We start from the raw sequence: 22,443 nt of genomic DNA on the forward strand, positions 1-22,443 counted from the left end.
CAGATCCTCACTGACTGTGGGCCACAGGCCTTCGTTCCTACCACATGGACTCCTGCATAGACTGCCTGAGTGTCCTCATGACATGGCACCCCCCGCCCTGCCCTGAGGAAGTGATGAGACACAGAGGAAAACCCCTAAAACAAAAGCCATAGATTTTTAAATAATCTGATCTCAGGAGTGACATCACTTCTGCCATAGCCATCGGTCACACAGGCCAACCTGATACGGTGTGGGAGGGGACTACACAGGGGTGTGAATACCAGGGACAGGGGTCATTGGGGTCCATCTTGGAAGTTGGTTACCTCAGAGAGGCCTTCTGTTCCTTCTCCTTCTCCTTCAGCAAATCACTATGTCTTTCTGATTCTTCCTCTGCAGTGTTTCTCACATATGACCTCATCTCAAATCTGATTGTTTCTTCTGGAAAGAGGTATGGAGGCTGATGGAGGAAGCCTTGGGGACCACATACCTAAGGGCACAGGTGGAACGCATAATAATATACCAGCGTGACCTCCAACCCAAGCTTATCGGAAGAAGGAGAGCAAACATCTGGGCAAGCCAGTCTTTTGGGGAGGATTTGCTCCCTGTGCAGGGAAGGGAAGACCTGTAGCACCAGAGTCACCCGAGGGAAATGAGGTGCTGCGTGCAAAAGCAAGAGAGCACAGATACTTTCTGACTTGGCCTAAGTACCCTAGGACTTAGGACCGTAATATGGGGTCAGCTTCCCCTGTGCATGAGGCAGAGAAAGCCTTAGGCGATCTCTAGGCAAGGGCCTCCCACTTCCCTGTGAGCATCACAAATAGGTTTATCTCCACAAGTCTACTTAGATTGGAAGTGGATTCCTAAAGCTCATGAGCTGAGCAAAATTGTGGGGTCCATTCTGCTTCAGTGAGAAAGAAAGCCTTGATTCTCAATGGCTGCCATTGTCAGAGGAAGAGGAGTTATACCTGCCATTTGGCCAGTGGCAATATACTCCATTTCCACTGACGATACGTTTCGTCTTGGGATCCTTCCCTAAGATGGGCCTTTTGGGAAAAAACAGGTGGAATTATCAGAACTTGAGCTGCTAAAGCATCCCCCCACCAGGCAAACACAACCAGCAGCCCCGCCTAGGAGGAGGTGGCTTTAGGCGACTTCGTCATTAGGTTCTCAAACAACCTGAAGCTGGGCAGTTAACTAAGGCTAAGTCAATTAACCAAGGATCCAAGGGGACCAGGGTGGGAGCTCAGCACTCACTGAAACCGATGGGGGATTCTGGGCCTTCCATGAAAATTTGCCTTTGTTCTTGTGTCTATGTTTCTGGGACGTAATCATAGGTTTATGGACCAGAACAGACAATAGAAGTCACATACCTGCCCCCCATCCCCATTTTGCATGTGACTCAGAGAGGTCAAGGGACTTTTCCACAGCCATTTAATGAGTTGGTAACCCAGCCAGGACTAAAGTCTTCTGAATTTCTAATCTTCTTTCCCTGTCTCATGTCAATTCTATGAGTTATCACAGCATATACACTTCTAGGAGGTAGACTGCCTGTTTGCTCTAAGGTCCATTTTCTGCTCTTATTATGATCTTCTCTGAATGACAAGGAACCTCATTTCTCAGGCTGCCTTGTCTTCTGGCTTTCTGTCAGGTTTGGCCAACGCGGGGCATTGATGGAACATTTGAGAGTTGGTGAGATACAAGGTATTTCCTCCCCTCTTTCTGCTTCTTTTGGCATCTCCATCAATGACTGAGTCTCCCTGGTCCCAGCACCCATTGGACATTCCCCACTGTGACTCTGGCTTCTGTCAAATGACCCTGTAACACCCAGTAACAGTAGCTCCTCCAACCTGTGGAGTCACAGCTCCTTACCACTGTGTCTAATCTCTGAGTTGCCTCATCCTTCCCTGTTTGGCTTCTCAGCACTTCTATTACTTGCATGACCAATTCCCTATATAAAATAACCTCTGTTTATTAAGACCTAGACTGGTTTCTTTTTTCCTTCCTGGACCCTGACTGATAGAGTGGGGCCATCATTCTGTGTGTTCTTGCTCATTGTAAGAACACAATAAATGTTCAGTCATAACAATGTTAACTAAAAAGGAAAACCAGTTTATGCGAGAGAGGTAGTGCTCTGCTCTATTATTTACTCTATAAATCAAGCTGATTAAAACTATATCATATTTGCCATAACTCCTGAAAAGCAAAAAGGAGAAACATTTTCCTAAGACATCTTCCTGAGGGTCAGTCTGTACCTTCTTCTCTGTAGTGTTAAAAGAATAGATTTCTTTGATCTCATAAATTTTTTTCCATTTCTGTCTGTGACTTAATCATGGAAGGGATCGTTCTTGGTATGTGTGGGTTTGTGTTTTTTAACTGTAGCAGAGTGAACCCTAATGTCATGCCGTTGGTTTCCTACACTTGCTTTGGTAACAACTCTGCACTTGGCCTTCCCGTCACAAGCCTGGTTGTTGTGACCTACAATCCTGTTGATATGCCAACCCCTGTTCTTGGCCTCCACACAAGGATTCCCACAAGGGTTCCATTTGAGATGGTGGTTTCCAGGATTGGGGGTAGCTGTCCGCCAGCACTGGATTTGAGACCACCGGCTTGTTTTTCTAAGTATTAATATCTCAGTGATCGCTAAACATATTTTCTTTTCCAGAATATTTTCCAAAATTTTTTAAGAATGTCTCTAAAACTTTTTTCTTTCGAAAGCCTAAGGGCATAAAGGGAGGGGCAAGGTTAGTGTAAACTTTAACTTGGCAGACTAGTATTTAAAACTTTATCCAAAAAAATATTTTTCCCCTTAAAAAACAAACAAACAAACAAAAAACTCTCTTTACATGTTTAAGTAATTCATTTGGGAGAAATTACCACTCAGCTATTCACACAGCCCTTGGCAGTTTCTGTTCAAGATACTCTGAAACCAGTCAACTACAAAGTCTCAGATATTTTCTCTTTGAAAGCTCAACTTAACCTTCGCTACCATGGTGGTGAGAAAAGTGACAACTCATTTTAAAGATTCTCCCCCTTTGTTTCTTTGTCTTTCTTCTGCAGGCCATGTGTTTATACTATGGGATCGCCCATAAACAACAGGGCCCTTTTTCCATGCCAGGAGCCACCCGTTGCCATGTCAACATGGCAGGCTACAGTTCGAGCAGCTGCATCTTTTGTTGTTTTAATGAGTGGGGAAAATTCTGCCAAGCCAACACAGCTTCGGGAAGGTACTGTACATGTGTTCTGTGCTTCTTTATGTATTGCACACATGCTGGACCCAGCAACCCAATACACTGTGTTTTTCTCCACTTTTAAAGAGCTCCTTTATTAGCTGGGTTGGACTGAACATACAATAAAACATCCTGTCAGAGAAAACAGCCCGGGATGGGGAGAGACACTTGGGAGCCTAGGCATGGCATGTGGGGCTCTTCATGCCAGAGTTATCAATTCCTAGATTATTAAGGCAGTTGCTGTCAGCTGATGGTTTGTGGGCCGTAAGTGGGTGGTCCTGGTTGAAGACTTTCTGGGCAGGCAAGTGTGTCATGGAAACACCATTACAGTAGAGTTATCTGTGGTTTGGTCATGGAGCCTGTACAGGGTTATTCATTATGCTGAGCGATACTGCTCCTGTTGGCTGGCCCACTGGAGTCGTCCTAGTATTGCATCTGTTCTGTAGACTATTTGGCCGTGAAGTTTTGTTTTGTTTTTTTTAATTAATTAATTAATTAATTTTATTTTTGGCTGTGTTGGGTCCTCGTTGCTGCGCGCAGGCTTTCTTTTAGTTGCAGTGAGCAGGGACTACTCTTCGTTGCAGCGCGCGGGCTTCTCATTGCGGTGGCTTCTCTTGTTGCAGAGCACGGGCTCTAGGCACAAGGGCTTCAGTAGCTGTGGAGCACGGGCTCAGTAGTTGTGGCAAGCAGGCTGTAGAGTGCAGGCTTCAGTAGTTGTGGCCCCCTGGCTGAATTGCTCCGTGGCATGTGGGATCTTCCCGGACCAGGGATCAAACCCGTGTCCCCTGCACTGACAGGTGGATTCTTAACCACTGCGCCACCAGGGAAGCCCTGGCCATGAAGTTTTGAACCAAAGGTGTATAAGAAAGATGGAAGGCAAGTGCTAATGCATCACCAAGGTTTTGTCTGCGAATTTCTTGCTTATTGCAATAATTAACACTTTGAGTTGAGATCCTGGGCATGTTGATGCCAGGTAAAATTTTTGTAATTGTAATATTTCTTTATTTAAAATATGGTGTCTCCTTCCACTACTTACTATAGAGACTTATACAAAAAAGTAAAAGTAATAAAATTAAATAATTTTAAACAAAATGGTTGCTAACATTTTGTTGCATTTCCCTCCGGTATTTAAAATCTCCCTATAGGGACTTCCCTGGTGGCGCAGTGGTTAAGAATCCGCCTGCCAATGCAGGGGACACGGGTTCGATCCCTGGTCCGGGAAGATCCCACATGCCAAGGAGCAACTAAGCCCGTGCTCCACAACTACTGAGCCTGTGCTCTAGAGCCCGCGAGCCACAAGTACTGAGCCCTCGTGCCACAACTACTGAAGCCCGTGCGCCTAGAGCCCGTGCTCCGCAACAAGAGAAGCCACTGCAATGAGAAGCCTGTGCACCGCAATGAAGAGTAGCCCCCGCTCGCCGCAACCAGGCCCGGGCACCAGCAACGAAGACCCAACGTGGCCAAAAATAAATAAATAAATAAATTTATTAAAAAAAAGAAAAAACATCTCTCTCTATAGTACATATTATCATTTAAAAATTGTCATCATAGCATATAACAGTTTTGTATTCTACTTTTTTCACTTATATCTTGCTTGTCTTTCAGGTCATTAAGTATTTTTCAAGTTGATAATTTTAATGTCTGCATAATATTTTATTGTATGAATATATCAGATTTTACTTAACATTTCCATATTATTAGACATTTTAATTGTTTCCAAGGTTTTTTCTTATTATAAATAAGGTTGCATTAAATTCCTGGGAAGATAGTTTGTATAAAATTAGAATTATTGAGTCAAAAGTTTTGAACCTGTTTAAGGCTGTTGGTACATATCTCAAGTTGTTTTTCAGAAAGGTTGTACCAATTTACATATCCATCAGTAGTTATGAAGGTCTCCTTTTCCTTGGAGTTTCACCCATCTGATAGGCAAGAGAAAGCCTCTCTTTAATTTGGATTACTTCAATTATCAATGAGGTTTCATACATCCTTATATGTTTCTTAGTTGTCATTTCCTATTTGTTAATTTCCTTTGCTCATTTTTATATTGAGGTGTTAGTGAGGTTTCCAAAAGTTTGTTTTGTCTTCTAATTTGATTGGATCTTTAAAAAATAAAGATACTGGAACTTCCAGGTTAGTGAACACGTGGAGATGTGGGGAGAATTGTTTACCTGGAGAGGGCATGGAAGTTCCGTTCTCCTTCTCACGTACCTTGCCCTGTGCATCTCTTCCATCTGGCTGTTCCTGAGTTGACTGTCCACTCGTCATCAAACCCAGCAGAAAAGTATGCAGGTCTGTTTCTTTGGGCCTTCATTTCCTGTGGAGGCTCCCGTGTCACATAAGACTTACATTACATAAATCTGTAAGCTATTCTCTTGTTTAAAAAATATATAAAATAAAATAGAGATATTAATCTCTTATATTTGTGAAAAGTATTTTTCTCAGTTTTTAGTATACCTTTTACTTTTATGTAATATTTCTAATCTATAGGAGATTTTAAATTTTATGTAATCAAATATGTTAGGTTTCTCTTGGGAAGTCTTTCTTTGCTCTACGATTCACCTGTTTTGTTCTAATAGTTTTATTTAATTTTTTTTATTTATTTATTTTTGTAATTTCACTCTTTAATCTGTTTGTAGTTTATTCTGGTCAGGGTTGTGAAATGAGGACTAAACATTTTTGTCTTCGAATAGGAAACCGGTTATCCAAGATCATTTATTGAATCTTTTCTGATTTGTGATGTCTTCTTCATAAAAAAAATAGATTTACACATGTAATAAAGTCTTCAATGAATGTTTACTTGATTCTTAAAGTCAAAACAAAACAAATCATACATTTAAAATTTTCATTTTTAAAAATAAGCCACATTTACATGGTTCATTTACAAATGAGCAAAGGACAAAAAAATTTACAATGTCTCCTTTTTACTCCTAATTCCCAGCTACCCAGTAACCCTTCCCCAAGGCAACCAAGGTCACCAGTTTCCTTTGTATAGTATATTTTTTCCTCTTTTGTTGCACAAATCATAACATGCTCTACACTTTTTTGTATTGTGCTTCCCTCTTTAGAATAAGTTTATCTTATAGATAATTTTGTATCTGACCATGAAGAGCTTCCTCAATATTTTTATGACTATAGAGTATTCCATAAATGGATGTTTCACAATTTAGTTAACCAATAGCTCTTGACTTCATTCTATATCAAATAAAGAATTTAATGGGCATTTACTTCTATCAACTTCCCTCACCCACATTCTCCAATTTTAATAAATACAGTTTGGGATTTGCGACTCATATTATCTCTATATTTTGTTTTTGTATTATATCTTCTTTTCTAGGAATTACAATTGTTGTTTTACATTTTCATCCAGTTTTAAATTATATTTTTATATTTGCCATAAGTATTTAGATTTTCTTTACTCTTGATCTCTTAAGTCTGAGTCATCTCCTAGTCAGCTGGGAAATGGCTTCAGTATTTTTTTTTTTCCTTCCTAGAAGGATGGGTATGTGGTATATTTTCTGAGCCCTCCCATTTTTAGGTGAGCTTTTTGTTGTGTTTACTTATGAACAATCCTTGGCTAGGTATTAAATTCTTACTTCTTTTCCCTCTTAAACGACTGTAAATGTTTTCATTACTATATCTTACTTAGTATTTCAGAGGAGAAATCTGATATCATTTAAAAAAAATTCTTTGAAAGTAGTCTGATTTTTCTGCCTACAAGCTCATAGAATTTAAAAAATTTATTTATGTAATTCAAAACTTTCTAGAATGGAGCTGGTTGTGGGTACCATGGTTTTTAATCAACTTAATTACAGTATAATTTATGTATAATGAAATGCCCACAGTTCGTCTTGTTCAATGGTGTTTGACAAAAAAATGCATCTATGTAATTAATCAGCACCCCTATGAAGATGTAGAACATTTCTATTACCCTAGAAATTCCCTTGTGCCTTTGCCATCCCTCCTTAAGTGAGTCTTCCCTAACCCCACTCCAGTCAACCACTGATTTGATTTCCATATCTATGGATTAGTTTTACCTCTTCTAAATATTCATATAAATGGCATCATTCGTGTGTACTCTTTTGTGTCTGGCTTCTTTTGCTCAGCATGAGACATACCCATATTGTTGTGGATATCAATAGTTTATTCTTTTTTAAAAAGTTGATGAATAGTAATCCATTATGTGAGTAAACTGGTTTGTTTATCCACTCATCTGTTGATGGACATTTGAATTTTGAGGGGGCATTACAAAAAATATTCTGTGAACATTCATGTGTAAGCCTTTTTGTGGACAAAGGTTTTAATTTCTCTTGGGTAAATACCTAAGAGTGGAATTGCTGGGTCAGAGAAGTTAACTTTGTATCTGGCAAACTATTTCCAAAGTGATTCAGTCATTTTATATTCCACCAGCAGTGTATGAGAGTCCAGTAGCTGTGCATCCTTGCAAACACTTGATGTTGTCAGTCCTTTTAATTTTAGCCCTCCAACTGGGGTGAAATACTATCTTGTGGTTTTAATGTGCATTTCTCTGATAACTAATGATGGTGAGCAACTTTCATGCCCTTATTGTGCATTCTTATGTCTGCCTTTGAAAAGTGTCTCTTCAAGTCATTTGCCCATTTATTTAATATGGTTTTTTTGGTTGTTTTATTGTTAGACTGTAAGAATACTTTATATACTCTAGATTCTAGCCTTTTGCCGGATATGTGTCACAAATATATTCTCCCCGACTGTATGGCTTGCCTTTTCATTTTTTATTTGCACTTTATACTACTGAGTTTCCATGGAGACATTTTATTCTTTAGTAATTCCATTATAGATTGTTATTGTAACAACCCTTGCAATTCTTCCTTATCTTTTTTGTTACTTTGTTGTCTTTTGATCTCAATCTGTTACACTGTTTCAGCCTGTTGTCCTCTCATGGCTTTTTACCATTTTTTCATAGAAGTTATACCTTCTTGTATCATAATGGGAATGCCAGTTTTCTAAACTTGTTTTGGTTTCTGTAGTAAATTCATTTCCGAGGCTTGTTCTTCCTCTGAGTCCTTAGAACAATGTTTTCTTTTACCTTTATCCTGCAGTATTTTTTCCTGTCCTGCTCATGGCTTTCCTCTCTGGTGTGTCTCAACAGACGGGATAAAGTCTGAGGATTTCCCTTAGCTCCATTCACTGTCCACTTGTGTGCTGCCTGAAATCCCCTCTCTGTTCAACAGATGAAAGGTTACTGAGGCACACAGCTCCTCTATCCAGGTTTTGGTGTCTCGTGAATTGTCTGGTGAAGTTCTTTGGGACTCACACAGCATCTTTTTTACCCTCCCTGCTTGCTTCCCTGACACGCTGAACTGACTGAGTAAATGAAACACTGCAGTCTCCAGCAGGCACTGATACCTGGACTCCTCCAGCCTCCATTTCTGGTTTACTTGTGATGATAACTACACTTCCCAAGATGCGATGTGGCTCTCCCTACCCCCACCTCACCAAGCCTACATACGTTCTCATTCATGATTTGGTCCTGCAGTTCAGATGTTAAAGCTTGTGTTTGGCAGTGTTTCTCAAACTTGAGCATTGCTTTTCTTGTCAGAGGGAAAAAACCTCATGATTCACCAGGGTTGACTGAAGTTATTTGTATTAGAATGATATCTTTAAAACTATAAATGTATGCTTATTTACAAAAACAGGCAGTAGACTGGATTTGGCCAGGGGGTTGGATTATCCAGATATAAATAAATCCTGCCAAACAATTTTGTATTCCTATACTCTTACACATCTAAAACACCAAAAAAAGTCTAAATTAAATGCAGACCAAAGCACTAAATCAATGAAATTCAAATGGACAACTTCAGTTTATTGTAAAAGATTATTATTTTCCTGAAATGAAGCTGCCCCTTACAATATGAATGTGGTGCTGACAGCTCCATGAAGGTTCTCTTGAGGTCGTTGTGCCTGTTCTACCCTGAGCCACATGATGATCTCATTCTCCACCACTTTTCTTCCATATGCTGTAAAGCTTTTGCTTATACAGCATGCCGTGATGTCATTTAGCCTTTACTCCCCAAAAGCATCATTCTTATGTTCTTTTCTCATTATCTCTCAATAATTATAGCAGTGCTACATGTCCCTGTGCAATCATAGACACTACTGCAGATGTGAACACTGAAATTGTTTGTCAGGACTCATTTGTATCTGGATAATCCAGCCCTTTGGCCAAATCCAGTCTACTGCCTGTTTTTGTAAATAAAGTTTTATTGAAATACAACCATTGTCTATGGCTGATTTGGTGCTGCAATGGCAGAGTTAAACAGTTGCAACAAAGACTGCATAGCCTGCAAAGGCTAAACTATTTACTAACTAGCCCTTTACAGAAAAAAGTCTTCTGATCCTTTCAACATCTGTCTGTTTACATCTATTTGAAGATTACCATCAAAAATTAAAACAAGAATTGACCTTAACATTTTCATGGAAAATGTTCATACCTCCAACAGTGTATCTGTGGATTTTTTTTCCGAATTTCCAATTCAGGGCATAGTTATAATAAAGTAGATGCTAATTGGGATTTGCTTATATACAACTGTATATGATACCACAGAGCAGACTTTACCAATTCAAACTGAGAGAGGATAGAGCCATACCAGAAGAAAGAACTTTATGCTTAATACTGCACGCCTCCTGCAGCCCACAGCTGGGGTTTATCAGAGGACAATCAGGCAAGCGTATTAACAATGCTCTTTGCCAGGCCCAAAATGGCTGTTCTGAGGATGGAATAATATCTCCAAATGTGTCTGCACTCCTTAGAGAAAAAGGGTATGTGGATACAAGATGCTACTACTTCCTTTCCAAGTCATGTTTTCTAGACTGGTAGATTGGTCTCATAGGACCTCCACTCTGTCGTGCACAATGCCCTTTAAAATGAGGAGCTATCATTGAAAACATGAGCAGCAAAACCCAACCCGCAAGTCACAGTTTCCATCACAGTGACACGTCAACCTGATTAGTACATTTGCCAGGCACCAGCTGATTTCCCGAAAGAAGAAAAGCACCTGGGAGCAGCATAATGTAATGAGGCAGATAATAGCGACAGAAATGATAACAACCCTTGGGCAGGGGATGGAAATCAGACGACGGACCTCCGAGTTCTCACTACATGAGGGAAATCATTCCTCCTGGCTATTTTTAAGAAGAAGGCTAATGGTTTAGACGGTAGTGTGATGACCATCATAAGAATCTTAGTAGCTGAGAAATCACTATCCTTTTTCTCAATAAGGCTAAGTCAAGGCCATAGATTTAGATTGACTTATTTAGCTCCTTTACTATGTAACTTCCCCAGCATCATGTCATTTGGGCAGACAGAAATGTTAGCCTGTGTGTTATTGTCGGCCTATATTCCCTGCCAAAATGTAGCTAAACTATTACGCACAGAGACCCAATGTCCAGTACAGTGTTTTGTATATAGTAGGTGCTCAATACCTATTTGTTGAATAAATGTGTTCTCTGTAATCAGACAGAAGTAATAGGTTCATGGAAGAAGCATTTAAAATCACTACTGATAGTAACAAAAGTGGTTTCAGGGTCATTCCTTTAGTTTTGCTTCTGATTAGAGTTTATGCCTTTTCTCCAGGCTCAGTATATTTTAAAAGGAAAAAATTGGTGTAATACATTCTTATTTCCTCCAGTTTGGTAATTTTGTTGTTGTTGTTTAATTTTGTTTTATTTTCACAGAGTCTAATTTAGTATCTACTTCCTAGAAAATTAAAACATTCCACTTATGTTTTTCATGGGAAGCCTCAAGTAAATGAACAAGACTAATTTAAGCTCCTTCCAAATGTAGGAGAAAAAGCATATGAACAAGTGAAAGGTGTTAAAAACTATTTGTGCCCTTGCTTAGGATCTGATTTCATTTTTCTATGCAAAAGTAGGAGACTGTAGACATTACCTCATCCTGGGCAAAATGCTACTCTCTGGCCTGCCCAATTGACCAGCTCCCTGACATTCTCTCTCTTGATTTCGTGTGGGAAATTCCAGGGAAAAGCCAAGATTTCAGGGTTCAGACCCTCCTGTGTGCAATTGAAAGCCAACTTTTCTTTCCTCTTGATGGCTCAAAATGAGCAATACTACTATTTAGACTGCTTCCACAGTATGAGACCAGGAATTACGTATAAGGAAATGGTAAATTAAAAGACATTAGGAATGGTTATGATTAAGTGTTTTCACAAAGAGAGAATGCAAAGTAGAGAGAGCTCCTTGTTTCTTGAACTGAGGAAACTTTATTCTGGGCTAGTATACATACATGTGTTTCAAGGGGTAGGAGTACAGAGTGAATGCATCTTTTCTCTTTAGAAAGCTACTGTTGATTGAGGACCGTTCTGCTCTGTTACATCCCTCATAAGGTCTCACATAATGCCTTGCACTTTCTAAATCTTTGTCAGTTCATTCTTTTGTTTGTGATTTGCTTTTTGTCTAGTTCTTGCTTGCCCTCCTAGCGTTGCACTTACCATATTTGGCAAACGGGGAAGTCATCGTGCTTTCTTTTGGATAATGATGATTCCGGCAGGCGTGTGTATACCCATTCTTGTTGCTATGGATTTTTTTTTTTTTTTGCCTGTGTTGGGTCTTCGCTGCTGCGTACGGGCTTTCTCTAGTTGCGGCGAGTGGGGGCTACTCTTCGTTGCAGTGTGCGGGCTTCTCATTGCGGTGGCTTCTCATTGCGGAGTACGCGCGGGCTCTAGGGGCGTGGGCTTCAGTAGTTGCGGCATGCGGGCTCAGTAGTTGTGGCTCACGGGCTCTGGAGCACAGGCTCAGTAGTTGTGGAGCACAGGCTTAGTTGCTCCGCGGCATGTGGGATCTTCCCGGACCAGGGCTTGAACCCGTGTCCCCTGCATTGGCAGGTGGATTCTCAACTACTGAGCCACCAGGGAAGGCCCCTGGATTTTTGTTTTAGGCTTGACATTCATGAATTTTCTCAAGTGAGTAAAGTAGTCAAGCACACCTGTGACCATCTGGCACAGAATGAGTTGGTGTCCAGTTTGCTGATCCACTTTGTATTTAAGTTTAAGGGGAACTAGGTTATCCACAGCGCAGGGCAGAGTGCAGGTGAGACTTGGCATAACAAGCCTGGTGAAATGTATTCCTTTAGGTATTCCATTAGCCACGAGGGAAAACCTCAAAACCTGTGGAGGTGCTTGTGTTCTGGGTTCAGTAGGTGGCACTCTTCTACCTGGTTCACAAGAATGATCTTGAAGGTCATTCCCTCCTGGGTCTCCTGTGCCACAAGCAGTACCATGTTGCCAGGAAAGGAAACCTGAAGGCTTGCCGGGTGGCATCAGTGCCTGAGAAGTGGTGGCATGATCTGGCACATGGCCCTGGTCAGGCAGTGCTGGTGCATACCAGCCCAGGGCGTCTTACTGTCTCCTTTGTTCTGGTGCCAGTTCTCGCCCTTGAGCAACAGCGGGAAAAGACTAACAAAAGACAGTCATGCCATGGGTATTCAGGAGGGTGGTACTAGCTCATAAAACCAGAATGTGTAGACTCAGCATCTAAAAAGTAGTGAAAGAAAAAAGCTGGGGTTTGCTGAAAGCCCCAAGCACTAGAGAAAGAAGCCAAAAGAGGAAGAGCAACCCAAACTGGGAGCTTTACCTACCTTGTTATGTATCTATTACATTTATTATAATAAATATATAAAAATATATAATAAAAACATTATATATAGTGTGTCTATATACACTTATAAATTCATATTCCTATATATTCATGCTCTTATATATACCATCAAGCATTTTAAATTTGTAATACAAAGATGTTCCAAAATAATGAAATAGCTTGACATATGGACTAGTTTGGGCAGGAAGTTCTGAAATTAAGAATAGTGACTAGAGAAAGAAACAAGCTTGAGGTAGGAAAGAAGCAGGCACTACGGAAGAATTGAGTAAAGAAATATATGTAAATAAAAGCATGTATCAATTTGGTGTTTCCAATTGCTTCATGCTGTTTGTCTAACCTACAGTGGAAGAGTTTAAAAGACAAAGTGGATGCTTTAAATAGGGAGAATTTAAGTGCCTGTTTTAATTTTCAATGAAACAATAACTCTTTAAAAACAAGAAATTTTGTGAGATGCTTAACTTTGCAAAGATAAATCATCTGCTTTTCCCTCTGTGGAAGCAGAGTGTTTGTGTGTGGTGTGGCTGTGCCTTTAGTGTGAGTTGAGTGAGTACGTCCAAGACTTCCCTAAGAATAGTACAATGATGTTCCATAAATTTTGTATTTAATTTACTATTAGCAGGCATGATCGATGTGTAGAAATAACTACGGTATCTTGATTTTTTTTCCTTAAATTTTTTTTCTTTTTGTAAGAACAATTTCCTCAAATAATTAGCAAAGTTTTTCACAGGTTTAGCATAAAAAGTTCTCTCTCCTCCCATGAACGGAATACTCCATCATGTTCTTCCTTTTTTCCTCTCCACTTTTCCTCCCCTGAAAGATAGAGTCTTCAAGACAATTCATAAGACAGTTTTTAAGAATAGTATATGAAGAAAATAATTAAGGTAATTGTTTTAACACTCTCTAGTTATAAGGATTTTCAAAACTTACAATTTGAGAAATTACCCATCTCAAATTCTTATCGTACTTGCAAAACACACAATCATCTTTAAGGAAAATTTCAGTCCTGTTTTGAAGATGAAAATGTCTATTTGGATCTTGTAGCAGCTGCTAGCACGATTATAAGAACAATATTTGTTTAATCTGTCTTACTAGTGAGACAATTGAAGTATAAGAATTTTCTCTCCTAAGCACGTTCCAATTAGAGGAGGTGGAGTAGAGGCTTTCAGGAACTTTCTGAGGAGGCCCAGAAGGGAGGCGAACTGGCTCAAGCCTGCACAGTCAGGGAGCGCCTCTTCCTCTGGGCCCCTTCCTACCGCCCCTCTCCCCGCGCGCGTCTTGCTAATGAATCCTGGCCTGGCCGTGAAATCTGCAGAGGAAAAACTCTGGGTTAATTCAAGCACAGCATGTTCTCTTTCCTTTGCAGCTGGTGTAGCAAGGGAGTCTAGGGCAAGTGGATTGAATCAAAAAGGAAAATGAAGGCATTCACTGTCTATTTCATCGAGGATGGCTCATTTAAAGTAAACACCATTTAAATAGTCTCCAAATGGCCCATTCTATATGAAGTCATACAGGATGCCCCCTTTGGGCTGTCATTCTTCTTTAAATGGATCGCTTTGTGTGCACAGTGTTTTAATGCCATTCAACCTTAAACCCCATATGTGGGCCTCATCGGGCCACAGGCTTCAGTGCACATGTGGCAGCCATACCTTCGACATTCTTAGTCTCTGCTTCCAGAAAGTCAGCCCAAGCAACAGGGGGAGGCAGCTGTAAAGATGACAGCAGTTAACATTTCTTCAGCACTTACTATGTGCCAATTACTATGCCTAGAGATTTCTATTAATATATATGTTATCTAACTTAATCCTCCTCACATAATGCTGTGAGGTAGAGACTGTGATTATTCCCTTGTTATAGATGAGGAAACTGATGCATGGAGAGATTAAGCAATGTGCCCAGACTGGTGAGTGTGGATCAGGGAATTGAACCCTTGCAATCAGATTCCAGAGCTGGAACTCAGTCAGTGGATATATTCGAGAGAAATAAACTCTCGTCAATTTTCCTTGCAAGGTCGACTTATCCCAAACAATAGATAATGCAGAAATTATTTCTCTTCGTCTTTGGAATGCACGCTCTGCTTTCTGGGGGCAGTATTCCCACCTTGTTATTTGCATTTTTTTGCAGTCTGGTTTGAGGTGAGGTCAGGTATTCCCTGAGCAGCTACCTCCCTGTAGCAGTGGGCTGTCTTCATGCAAGATTGGACTCAGTGGAATAATCTGTGAACAGACAACCCAAAAGAGACTTTGCTGCCAAGTGAGGATACTAGACAGGCCCTCATAGTAATGAACTAGCAAGAGCCTCCCCAGAGCCCTGGAAGCATTCAGTTGTCGCAGCACTGGCTCCAGATTTACCCGGGGTCAGGCAAGAAGCCCACTGGACTGGACCTTTGAGAAGCTTCTGAGAAGAGTCCAGCTAGGGTCTTTGGGAAGTGGGTTCCTGGCCAGTTCTTATGTGGCCCAGCCTAGTGATGATCTGCCCCTATTTGACTTGCTTGGTAGCCTAGAAAACTTTTTTACTTTAAAAGCCTGAAGTATGAAACAGTTTCTTCCATATGAGCTCCACTAAGTAGAGAAATCTAAAAAAATAAAAAGTCTTGAGGGCTGTATAGGAGAAAATCATTTTGAACATTTAGAATATGGGTTTGGGGGATGTTTTCAACACCTTTCCCCCTCAAATCCTTTTCTTTCTATTATTTAACTTCCTGAGAGGACTGTGGAGAGAGCATGGCAGCTCTAAAATACTTTTGCTGGACTTGCCTCAGGTTCTGTGATCACTTTTGCTATCTCACTCCCAAACTCTAGGTCATTTTAAGGTTTCTGACTTTTTTTAACTGCTAATCTCATTCCAGTCCCCTGCCACACCCCTCTGTGGCTTTCAGTGCCCTCCCCACATCACCTTGAGGGTACAGACATTCTGATAAAGGTGCTTGGACATGGTGTGATTGGGCACTCTGTGTGCATTCTCCATGACCATGTGCAGGCATCTAACAGATACCTCTTATTCCATTAGCAGTGTTCTTTCTTGAAAGTAGTTTCAATTCCTGCTATTTCCACAAGTCTCATCTTGTCGCTGTGCTAGATGGATGGTACAAGAACTAGAGGGGCAGCAAAAAAAAACAGCTCAAAAGTTCAAAGCAGAACGTAGGGAGAAAGCCTATTGTGCATAGTGTTTCATTCTTTTTTTCCCCCTAAGCATTATTGAGATATAATTGACATGTAACATTATGTAAGTTTAAGATGTTCAGTGTGATGATTTGATATATGTATATATTGCAAAATGACCTCAATAAGGTCTCTCTCTCTATATATATCTCTATCTCTATCTCTATAGATATATATAGAGAGAGATATATGTGTGTGTGTGTGTGTGTGTGTGTGTGTGTGTGTGTGTGGTGAGGACCTTTAAGATCTACTCTCTTAGCAACTTTCAAATGTACAATATTGTTAACTGTAGTCACCATGCTGTACATTACATCCTCAGAACTGATTCATCTTATAACTGGAGGTTAGTACCCTTTGAACGCGTTCACCCATTTCCCCCCCAACTGCCCTCTACCTACCAGCCTCGGCAGCCACCAATCTACTTTCTCTTTCTATGATTTTTTTTTTTTTCTGTTAGATTCCACATGTAAGTGAGGTCATACAGTATTTGTCTTTTTCTGTCTGATTTATTTCACTTAGCATAATGCCATCAAGGTACATCCATGTTGTTGCAAATGGCAGGATTTTCTTCTTTTTTTATGAATGAATAATATTCCTCTGTACGTGCATGTGTGTATCACATTTTCTCTATCCATTCCTCTGTCATTTGGGGCTTAGGTTGTTTCCATGTCTTGGCTATTATGAATAATTCTGCAATGAACATGGGGTGCATCTATCTTTGAGATAAGTGATTTCATTTCCTTCAGGTATATACCCAGAAGTAGACTTTATTCTACAGGTTCCCTTTGTGTCTCTCTTGTGTTGGATCATCTGTCTTGCTCTTACTTGGTTTACTACCTCCTTTTGAAGCATATTTTACATACTCTAGTAGCTTCCAGAGACTAGAATGTGTGGGAGGTGAATTTTTTTTGAAACTTTACGTGTCTGAAAATGTCCTTATTGTATGTGATTTTTGTTTTCTCTCTCTTTTTGGTAGCTTGTAGGATCTTGTCTTTATCCTCAGGGTTCTAAATTTCATAATGATGCATCATGATGTGGCTGGATTTGTATCCAGTGTCCTGGGTATTGTGTGCCCTTTCAATCTGAAAACTCATGGTCCCTTAACCTTTGGGAAATTTTCTCGAATTTCTTAGCTGATGATTTTCTCCCTTCTATTTCCTCTGTTGTCTTTTTTCTGGAGCTTCTATTACTTGGATATTGGACCTTCTGAACTGCTCTTCTATTTTTCCCTCATGTTTTTGTCTTTTTTTTCTGTCTAGGGAGATTTCCTCAGCTTTATATCCCATCTTACTCCTTTTAATTTTCTTCTTTCCTTCTATCCTTAATTCTCTTTACTTTCAAGTCCTCTTTTTAAATCTTATACTGTTCTTGTTTCAGCACTGCAGTAAATTCTCTGAACTTTCAGTGTGTATCTGTTTGGTGTTTTTTGAAGTTTTCTTCTCCTTGCATGGTCACTGTCCTCCAAGTTGCTTGTTTCTGTTTGTTTTGGTCTCTCACGTTTGCATTAGGGGCTTTCTAAAGATGCCTGAAGGTCCTTGATTTGTCTGTAGGCGTTTGGGAGTAGGGGACTAAAATGCTGATTGGAGCACTGAGTGAATACATAAGGCTTGTCATCTGTAAGTTCCATCATACGCTGATCATAGGGAACCTCCAATGTCAATATCCTTCTCTTGGGTTGGTCAGGTTTTTTCATTTTCCTGCCTGGAGGTAAAAACCTGGTTGTCAGCATTTAGGGAACCAAATAAGGGGAAATAGCTGGTGGTCTCAGTATCTGATATGCATATGTTCATCTAATCCCATTCAGTTTGCCTTCAACTATGCCATTCTCCCCCTAGAGGCCCTCTCTTTTATTCTCTAGAAAATAAACCTCCAGTTATTTGCTGGTGTGTGTGTGTGTGTGTGGTGGGGTGGGGGGCGGGGGTTGTGGGCAGATAGTCCAGGTGTGAGGAGTAGGGGAAGCCATCCAGGGATCTGAGCCCTTCTTAGTCATCCAGCCTGTCCTGCTTAGTTTAGTACTTCTTCTACTCCCAGCCTTTTGGGGGCATCTGGGGGATAAAATGAGGTGAATCTTGTCTTTCCCACAGCTAACTTAGGATTCAGGGCTGCCATGTCATTCGCCACTCTTCCCACCTGCATTCTGGCTTCCAATATTTTGCGGTAATTGTCTCCTATTCTTTCTCCTTGTTCCTTTTGGTTTAAGCCTTTAAAAAAATCCTTTTACTGTCCTTTAATTGGGTTTTGGGAGAAAACAATTTAGGTCCTTTACCCATTTTTTAACTAGGATTATATGTTTTCTTGCTATTGAGTTGTATGAGTTCCTTATATATTTTGGATATTAACTCCGTATCAGATAAGTGTTCAATCTTCCATTTTTACCTGAAATCCTCACTATTGCTGTTTATTTACTGAACCCCCAAGAGTCTGAAGTTTTAAAAGGAAGGTTCAATGGCCCATGTTAAACACTCCAAGATATGTTTCAGAGAAAGAATGACCAGACCACAGCCCTTTGACCAAGAGAGTCTTGTTATTTAAAATTTCTCTTTTAAACCTAGGATACTCAAAACATTTAGTTCTTTACCCATACCTTCTTTCCTCTTCTTCTATCTCCACCTCCCCCCACCCAGCTTGTGCCAGCTCTCATTGTGTTGTTCAGTCCAAATTGAAGTTCTTCATGGAACAACTACAGGGAGGCATCAGGTTGCGAGTGAGGTAGTTATGAGAAAGTAGAAACATTAGGGAGGTGGGTGCAGTACAGCATGTCATGTCAGATCCATGTCAGGTTTTTATCAAGACTGCAGGGATTGTCTCTGCCTTCTTCTTACTGGCTTGGGATCACAGCAGCCATTTTATTTAAAGCTGTGGTTTTCCTTCAAGCCCAGTAGAAGCTACTCACGTCATCAGATTGTCTCCAGCATCACTGGATTTGGTTGTCTCTTTAAAGAGGAGCATACCTTCAGCTTCTTAGTCAGCTGTGGAAGAAGTGATCTCAAGAGTGGCCATTCTGATTCTAGAACCAGGATCAAACTTACAAGCAAGTTTGAGAGAATGGCTGCCTCTGTAATGGGTTTCCAGCAGCATGCCCTTCTACATTTCTTCTTCAAGTATCTCCTCTAATAACTTCTAAACGTAATATCATATCATATTTATTCAAACTTGATATCATGTTTATTTTGTATTTGTTTCCTATTTAAAATTTTGTTTTTTATCAGAGAAGTTCTGTCATGTATTTCTTTGGATCTAAGTTGGTAGAGTTTCAGAGGGTAATAAATAATGACCCCACTAACCTTCCAAAGTTCAGAATTAGTTGAGAGACAAAAATGCAAGCATATGGAGAGCAAAATCTAACCTATTACTGATTTTTACTGGTAAAGCACTTTGAAAAATGTCATTAGAGGTCTGCTGGTCAATATAGGCATGGTAATATTTCTACCCTGAATTTGACATCTTATTCACTCATTGACCAAATAGGATGACCACAGGCCACTCTATAAGTGTTTAACCCTCAAAAACTTAAAACAAGAAAGAAAAGAATAGCTCCTCAAAAGGAGTCAGTAAGGGGTGGAAAGAGAGGCTAGGGGTGTTACTCTAGTGGAAGTTCCCCCCATGGGAACATGAAGAGTGGGGAACTGTGTTCCATAATGTGAGGTGATACCAAATCCCTGAAGACACACCATTAATTTATAGCAGATGCTCAGAAAAAATAATATATTAAATCAGGTTGAGCGATACATTGAGATTTCAGTAACATTAAAATCATTTTCCCATCTTAGAAGAAAGGAAGCATAGTGTTATAAGTTATCTAGTCATTTGTTCCTTTGGTTAAAAAACCTTCTTTATGGTTTGGACTAAGTGGAGGGTATACCTTTGGCTGTGGTAGGGAGCCCCAGCTACAAATTCCAGCCCTGTTACAAACTAGCTGGGAGTCCTTGGCTCCCCTGAACCTCTGTAGACCTGTTTTTCATCTGCTTAATGAGGAATTGGGACCACCCCAATACATTAACAGATAAAAAGGATGAGGGATAAGACTGAAATTCCATAGATAAGTAGTTTCAGGGCTGGGACTAAAATCCAGGTACTTTCCTTCCCTAGTCTCACTGTTTTTTACTATATGCATTTTAGATTGACTTGAACTGAATTTAGACAGAGTAGTTTGGCAGCACAGAAGCGATCATTCATTCATTCATTCAACACAGCATCTTCTTTTTTATGCCAAGTACCGTGCTAGGCAATACGGATGAGCCATGTTCTTGACTCCATAGCAGCATACAACCTCTGTCCTTATGCATTTGCGGCTATTAGTGGCTACCTCAACCACCCTTCATTTATAGCCTCACTTGAAGGGCTTCAAACTGATCCCTGGAAGAGATCCAGATCTCCTTGGCTGTCTTGAGTCCATCACCCCTCTTTTGCTTTCCCTGAGACCTAGAATAATGCCCCCACAGTTGACATGACCCACCTCCAAGAATTAGCTCATCCCAACTTAGCACACAAGCTCTTCAAGTGCCTAAAGAGAAAAAATACAGAGTAAGGTCTAGGACCATACATTGGCCTCATTATGTTTTTCTCTTTCTGTTTATAGGATGCTCAAGTTGGCATTACTACGTAACCATGCCAATGCCAGCCTCCACCTTCACAATTGCAGTAGGATCCTGGACAGAAATGAAGCCAGAGATCTGCTCATCAAATGATCTGGCGACAGGGAGATCCTTCTCACCTTTCGAGGCTGACTTCAGGTTTGTACTTGGGAACTTGCTGAAAAACAAACACTTGAGGGAGCAGTATGATGCATTTATTCCAAGCACTGGGAATGTGAGTCATTCCTGCTGAGAAATTAAACCAAAATATGATTAATCAAAGCAGGAAAAGCCCTGCTGGGAGAGAAAGAGAGTTGAGAGGCAGAAATGTGGGCATATTGTTTATGCAGAAAGAAAGAGAAAAGAAATATATATGAAATACTCTGTGTAGTCAGGTGAAATATTTTTATGTGTTTCATTAAGTCAACAGAATCTTCAGATTCAATACTTTCCTTCTACACCTTTTAACTTTGGTTTTCAGTACTTACTTGTTCAAAAACACAACTTAATAGAAAGAAGTTGCTTGTCTGATGGATTACCTTGTAGGCCACTCTGCTGTTTTGGTTCCATGACTGCTATTAGCAATGCGTTTGTAGGGGCAGCCCTACAAACGTGGGGGAAGTCAGCCTCCTTAGGAGCACAGGACATGAGGAAGCTGTCAGACGGCCATTGGGTTATGAGAATCTTGCTGGGTCAGGGCTCTGTTAACTTCAGCAGCAATGTCTTCTTTTTCAGGGTGGATCAGAGAAAATCGGTTTAAAGTTTTTAAAAATTAGTATAGGCCCTTGGATATTTACTTGCAGCCTCCCGAGGCATTCACCTATTTCTAGTTTTTAGAGCCAATAAGGAGGAGAATGCGCATATGAGGCACAGAAGTGTGCTCATTGTGCATTGTTGCATCATGCTTTATTCCCAGGACTTTGACAGCCACCTCAGTTTAATCTTTTTTCCTGTTTACAGAAAGTCACTAAGTCAGTACCTTTTGGTGGAGAGTAATGATACAGATGCTTAGTTCATCCTTGAAAACCAACTAAGATACGCTCTTAGTGCAAATTCCTTTGGTTTTATTTTGCTATGTTGCTTTCATTCTTACCACAGTGACAGCAGTGGTTGGTATCCTTAGGAGATAAAGCCATTGAGGCCTCTCTTAACATAGGCATGACTTATTGCCCACATTTACTTTTTGGAGGAAGGGAAGTAATTTCTACTTCCTACTCAGTAACTTGCCTATTTTGGACTGTCAGCCCTGAGCTATATAGAGGATCCTAGATTGCTTATTGGATTTTACTTACGCACTCTTGAGGGAAGAAGAGAATTGTGGACAGAAGTGACATGCTGCTTTCACATGGGAACATTTAACTGCATGTGCAACCCTCTGATACTCTCTTCCCTTGTTACTGAGATCACAGAGTAGGCCTCACTTCGCAGTTGCAGGCAGCCTAGACTTCTGAGTGGGGAGGACAGGTGCCCTGGAGAGTCACTTGGATTCACAGTGCACTTGGTATGAGTGAGAAATAACCTTGTTTTTCCGTTAAGCCACTGAAACACTGGGGCTATTTCTTACTGCAGCATATCCTAGCCTATCCTGAATTGATACAGAAGCCACTGGATGTGTCAGTCAGGGAAAGTCTTGATCTAAATGTCATCTCAGTTAGTTCTGAGGATAAACCTATAAGTTAGATAGGCCTTATTATCTCCATTTTTCACATAAAGGTACTGAAGCTTCAGACAGCAACTTATTCATGTTCATAACCCTACTGAGTTACAATGCCCAGATTCACATCTGGGCTTGACCCCCTAGAGAGGTGATTCAGAATCTTGCCTGGGGACTTTTAAAAACTCTATGTAACATCC

General features: G+C 40.4%; 1 protein-coding gene across 5 annotated transcripts in view; it reads left to right on the plus strand.

Annotated features, from left to right (window-relative positions):
- Positions 1 to 22,443, plus strand: part of AOPEP (aminopeptidase O (putative)) — a 424,069-nt gene that overhangs the window by 115,804 nt on the left and 285,822 nt on the right. For all 5 annotated transcript variants that reach the window (XM_061200582.1, XM_061200580.1, XM_061200581.1 and 2 more), the window contains exons 3-4: positions 3,037 to 3,203; positions 20,595 to 20,748. In XM_061200582.1, the coding sequence (XP_061056565.1) occupies positions 3,037 to 3,203; positions 20,595 to 20,748 (321 nt within the window). The remainder of the gene's footprint in view (positions 1 to 3,036; positions 3,204 to 20,594; positions 20,749 to 22,443) is intronic.

This window comes from Eubalaena glacialis, chromosome 9 (genome assembly GCF_028564815.1).
Source record: "Eubalaena glacialis isolate mEubGla1 chromosome 9, mEubGla1.1.hap2.+ XY, whole genome shotgun sequence".
Classification (NCBI taxonomy): domain Eukaryota; kingdom Metazoa; phylum Chordata; class Mammalia; order Artiodactyla; family Balaenidae; genus Eubalaena; species Eubalaena glacialis.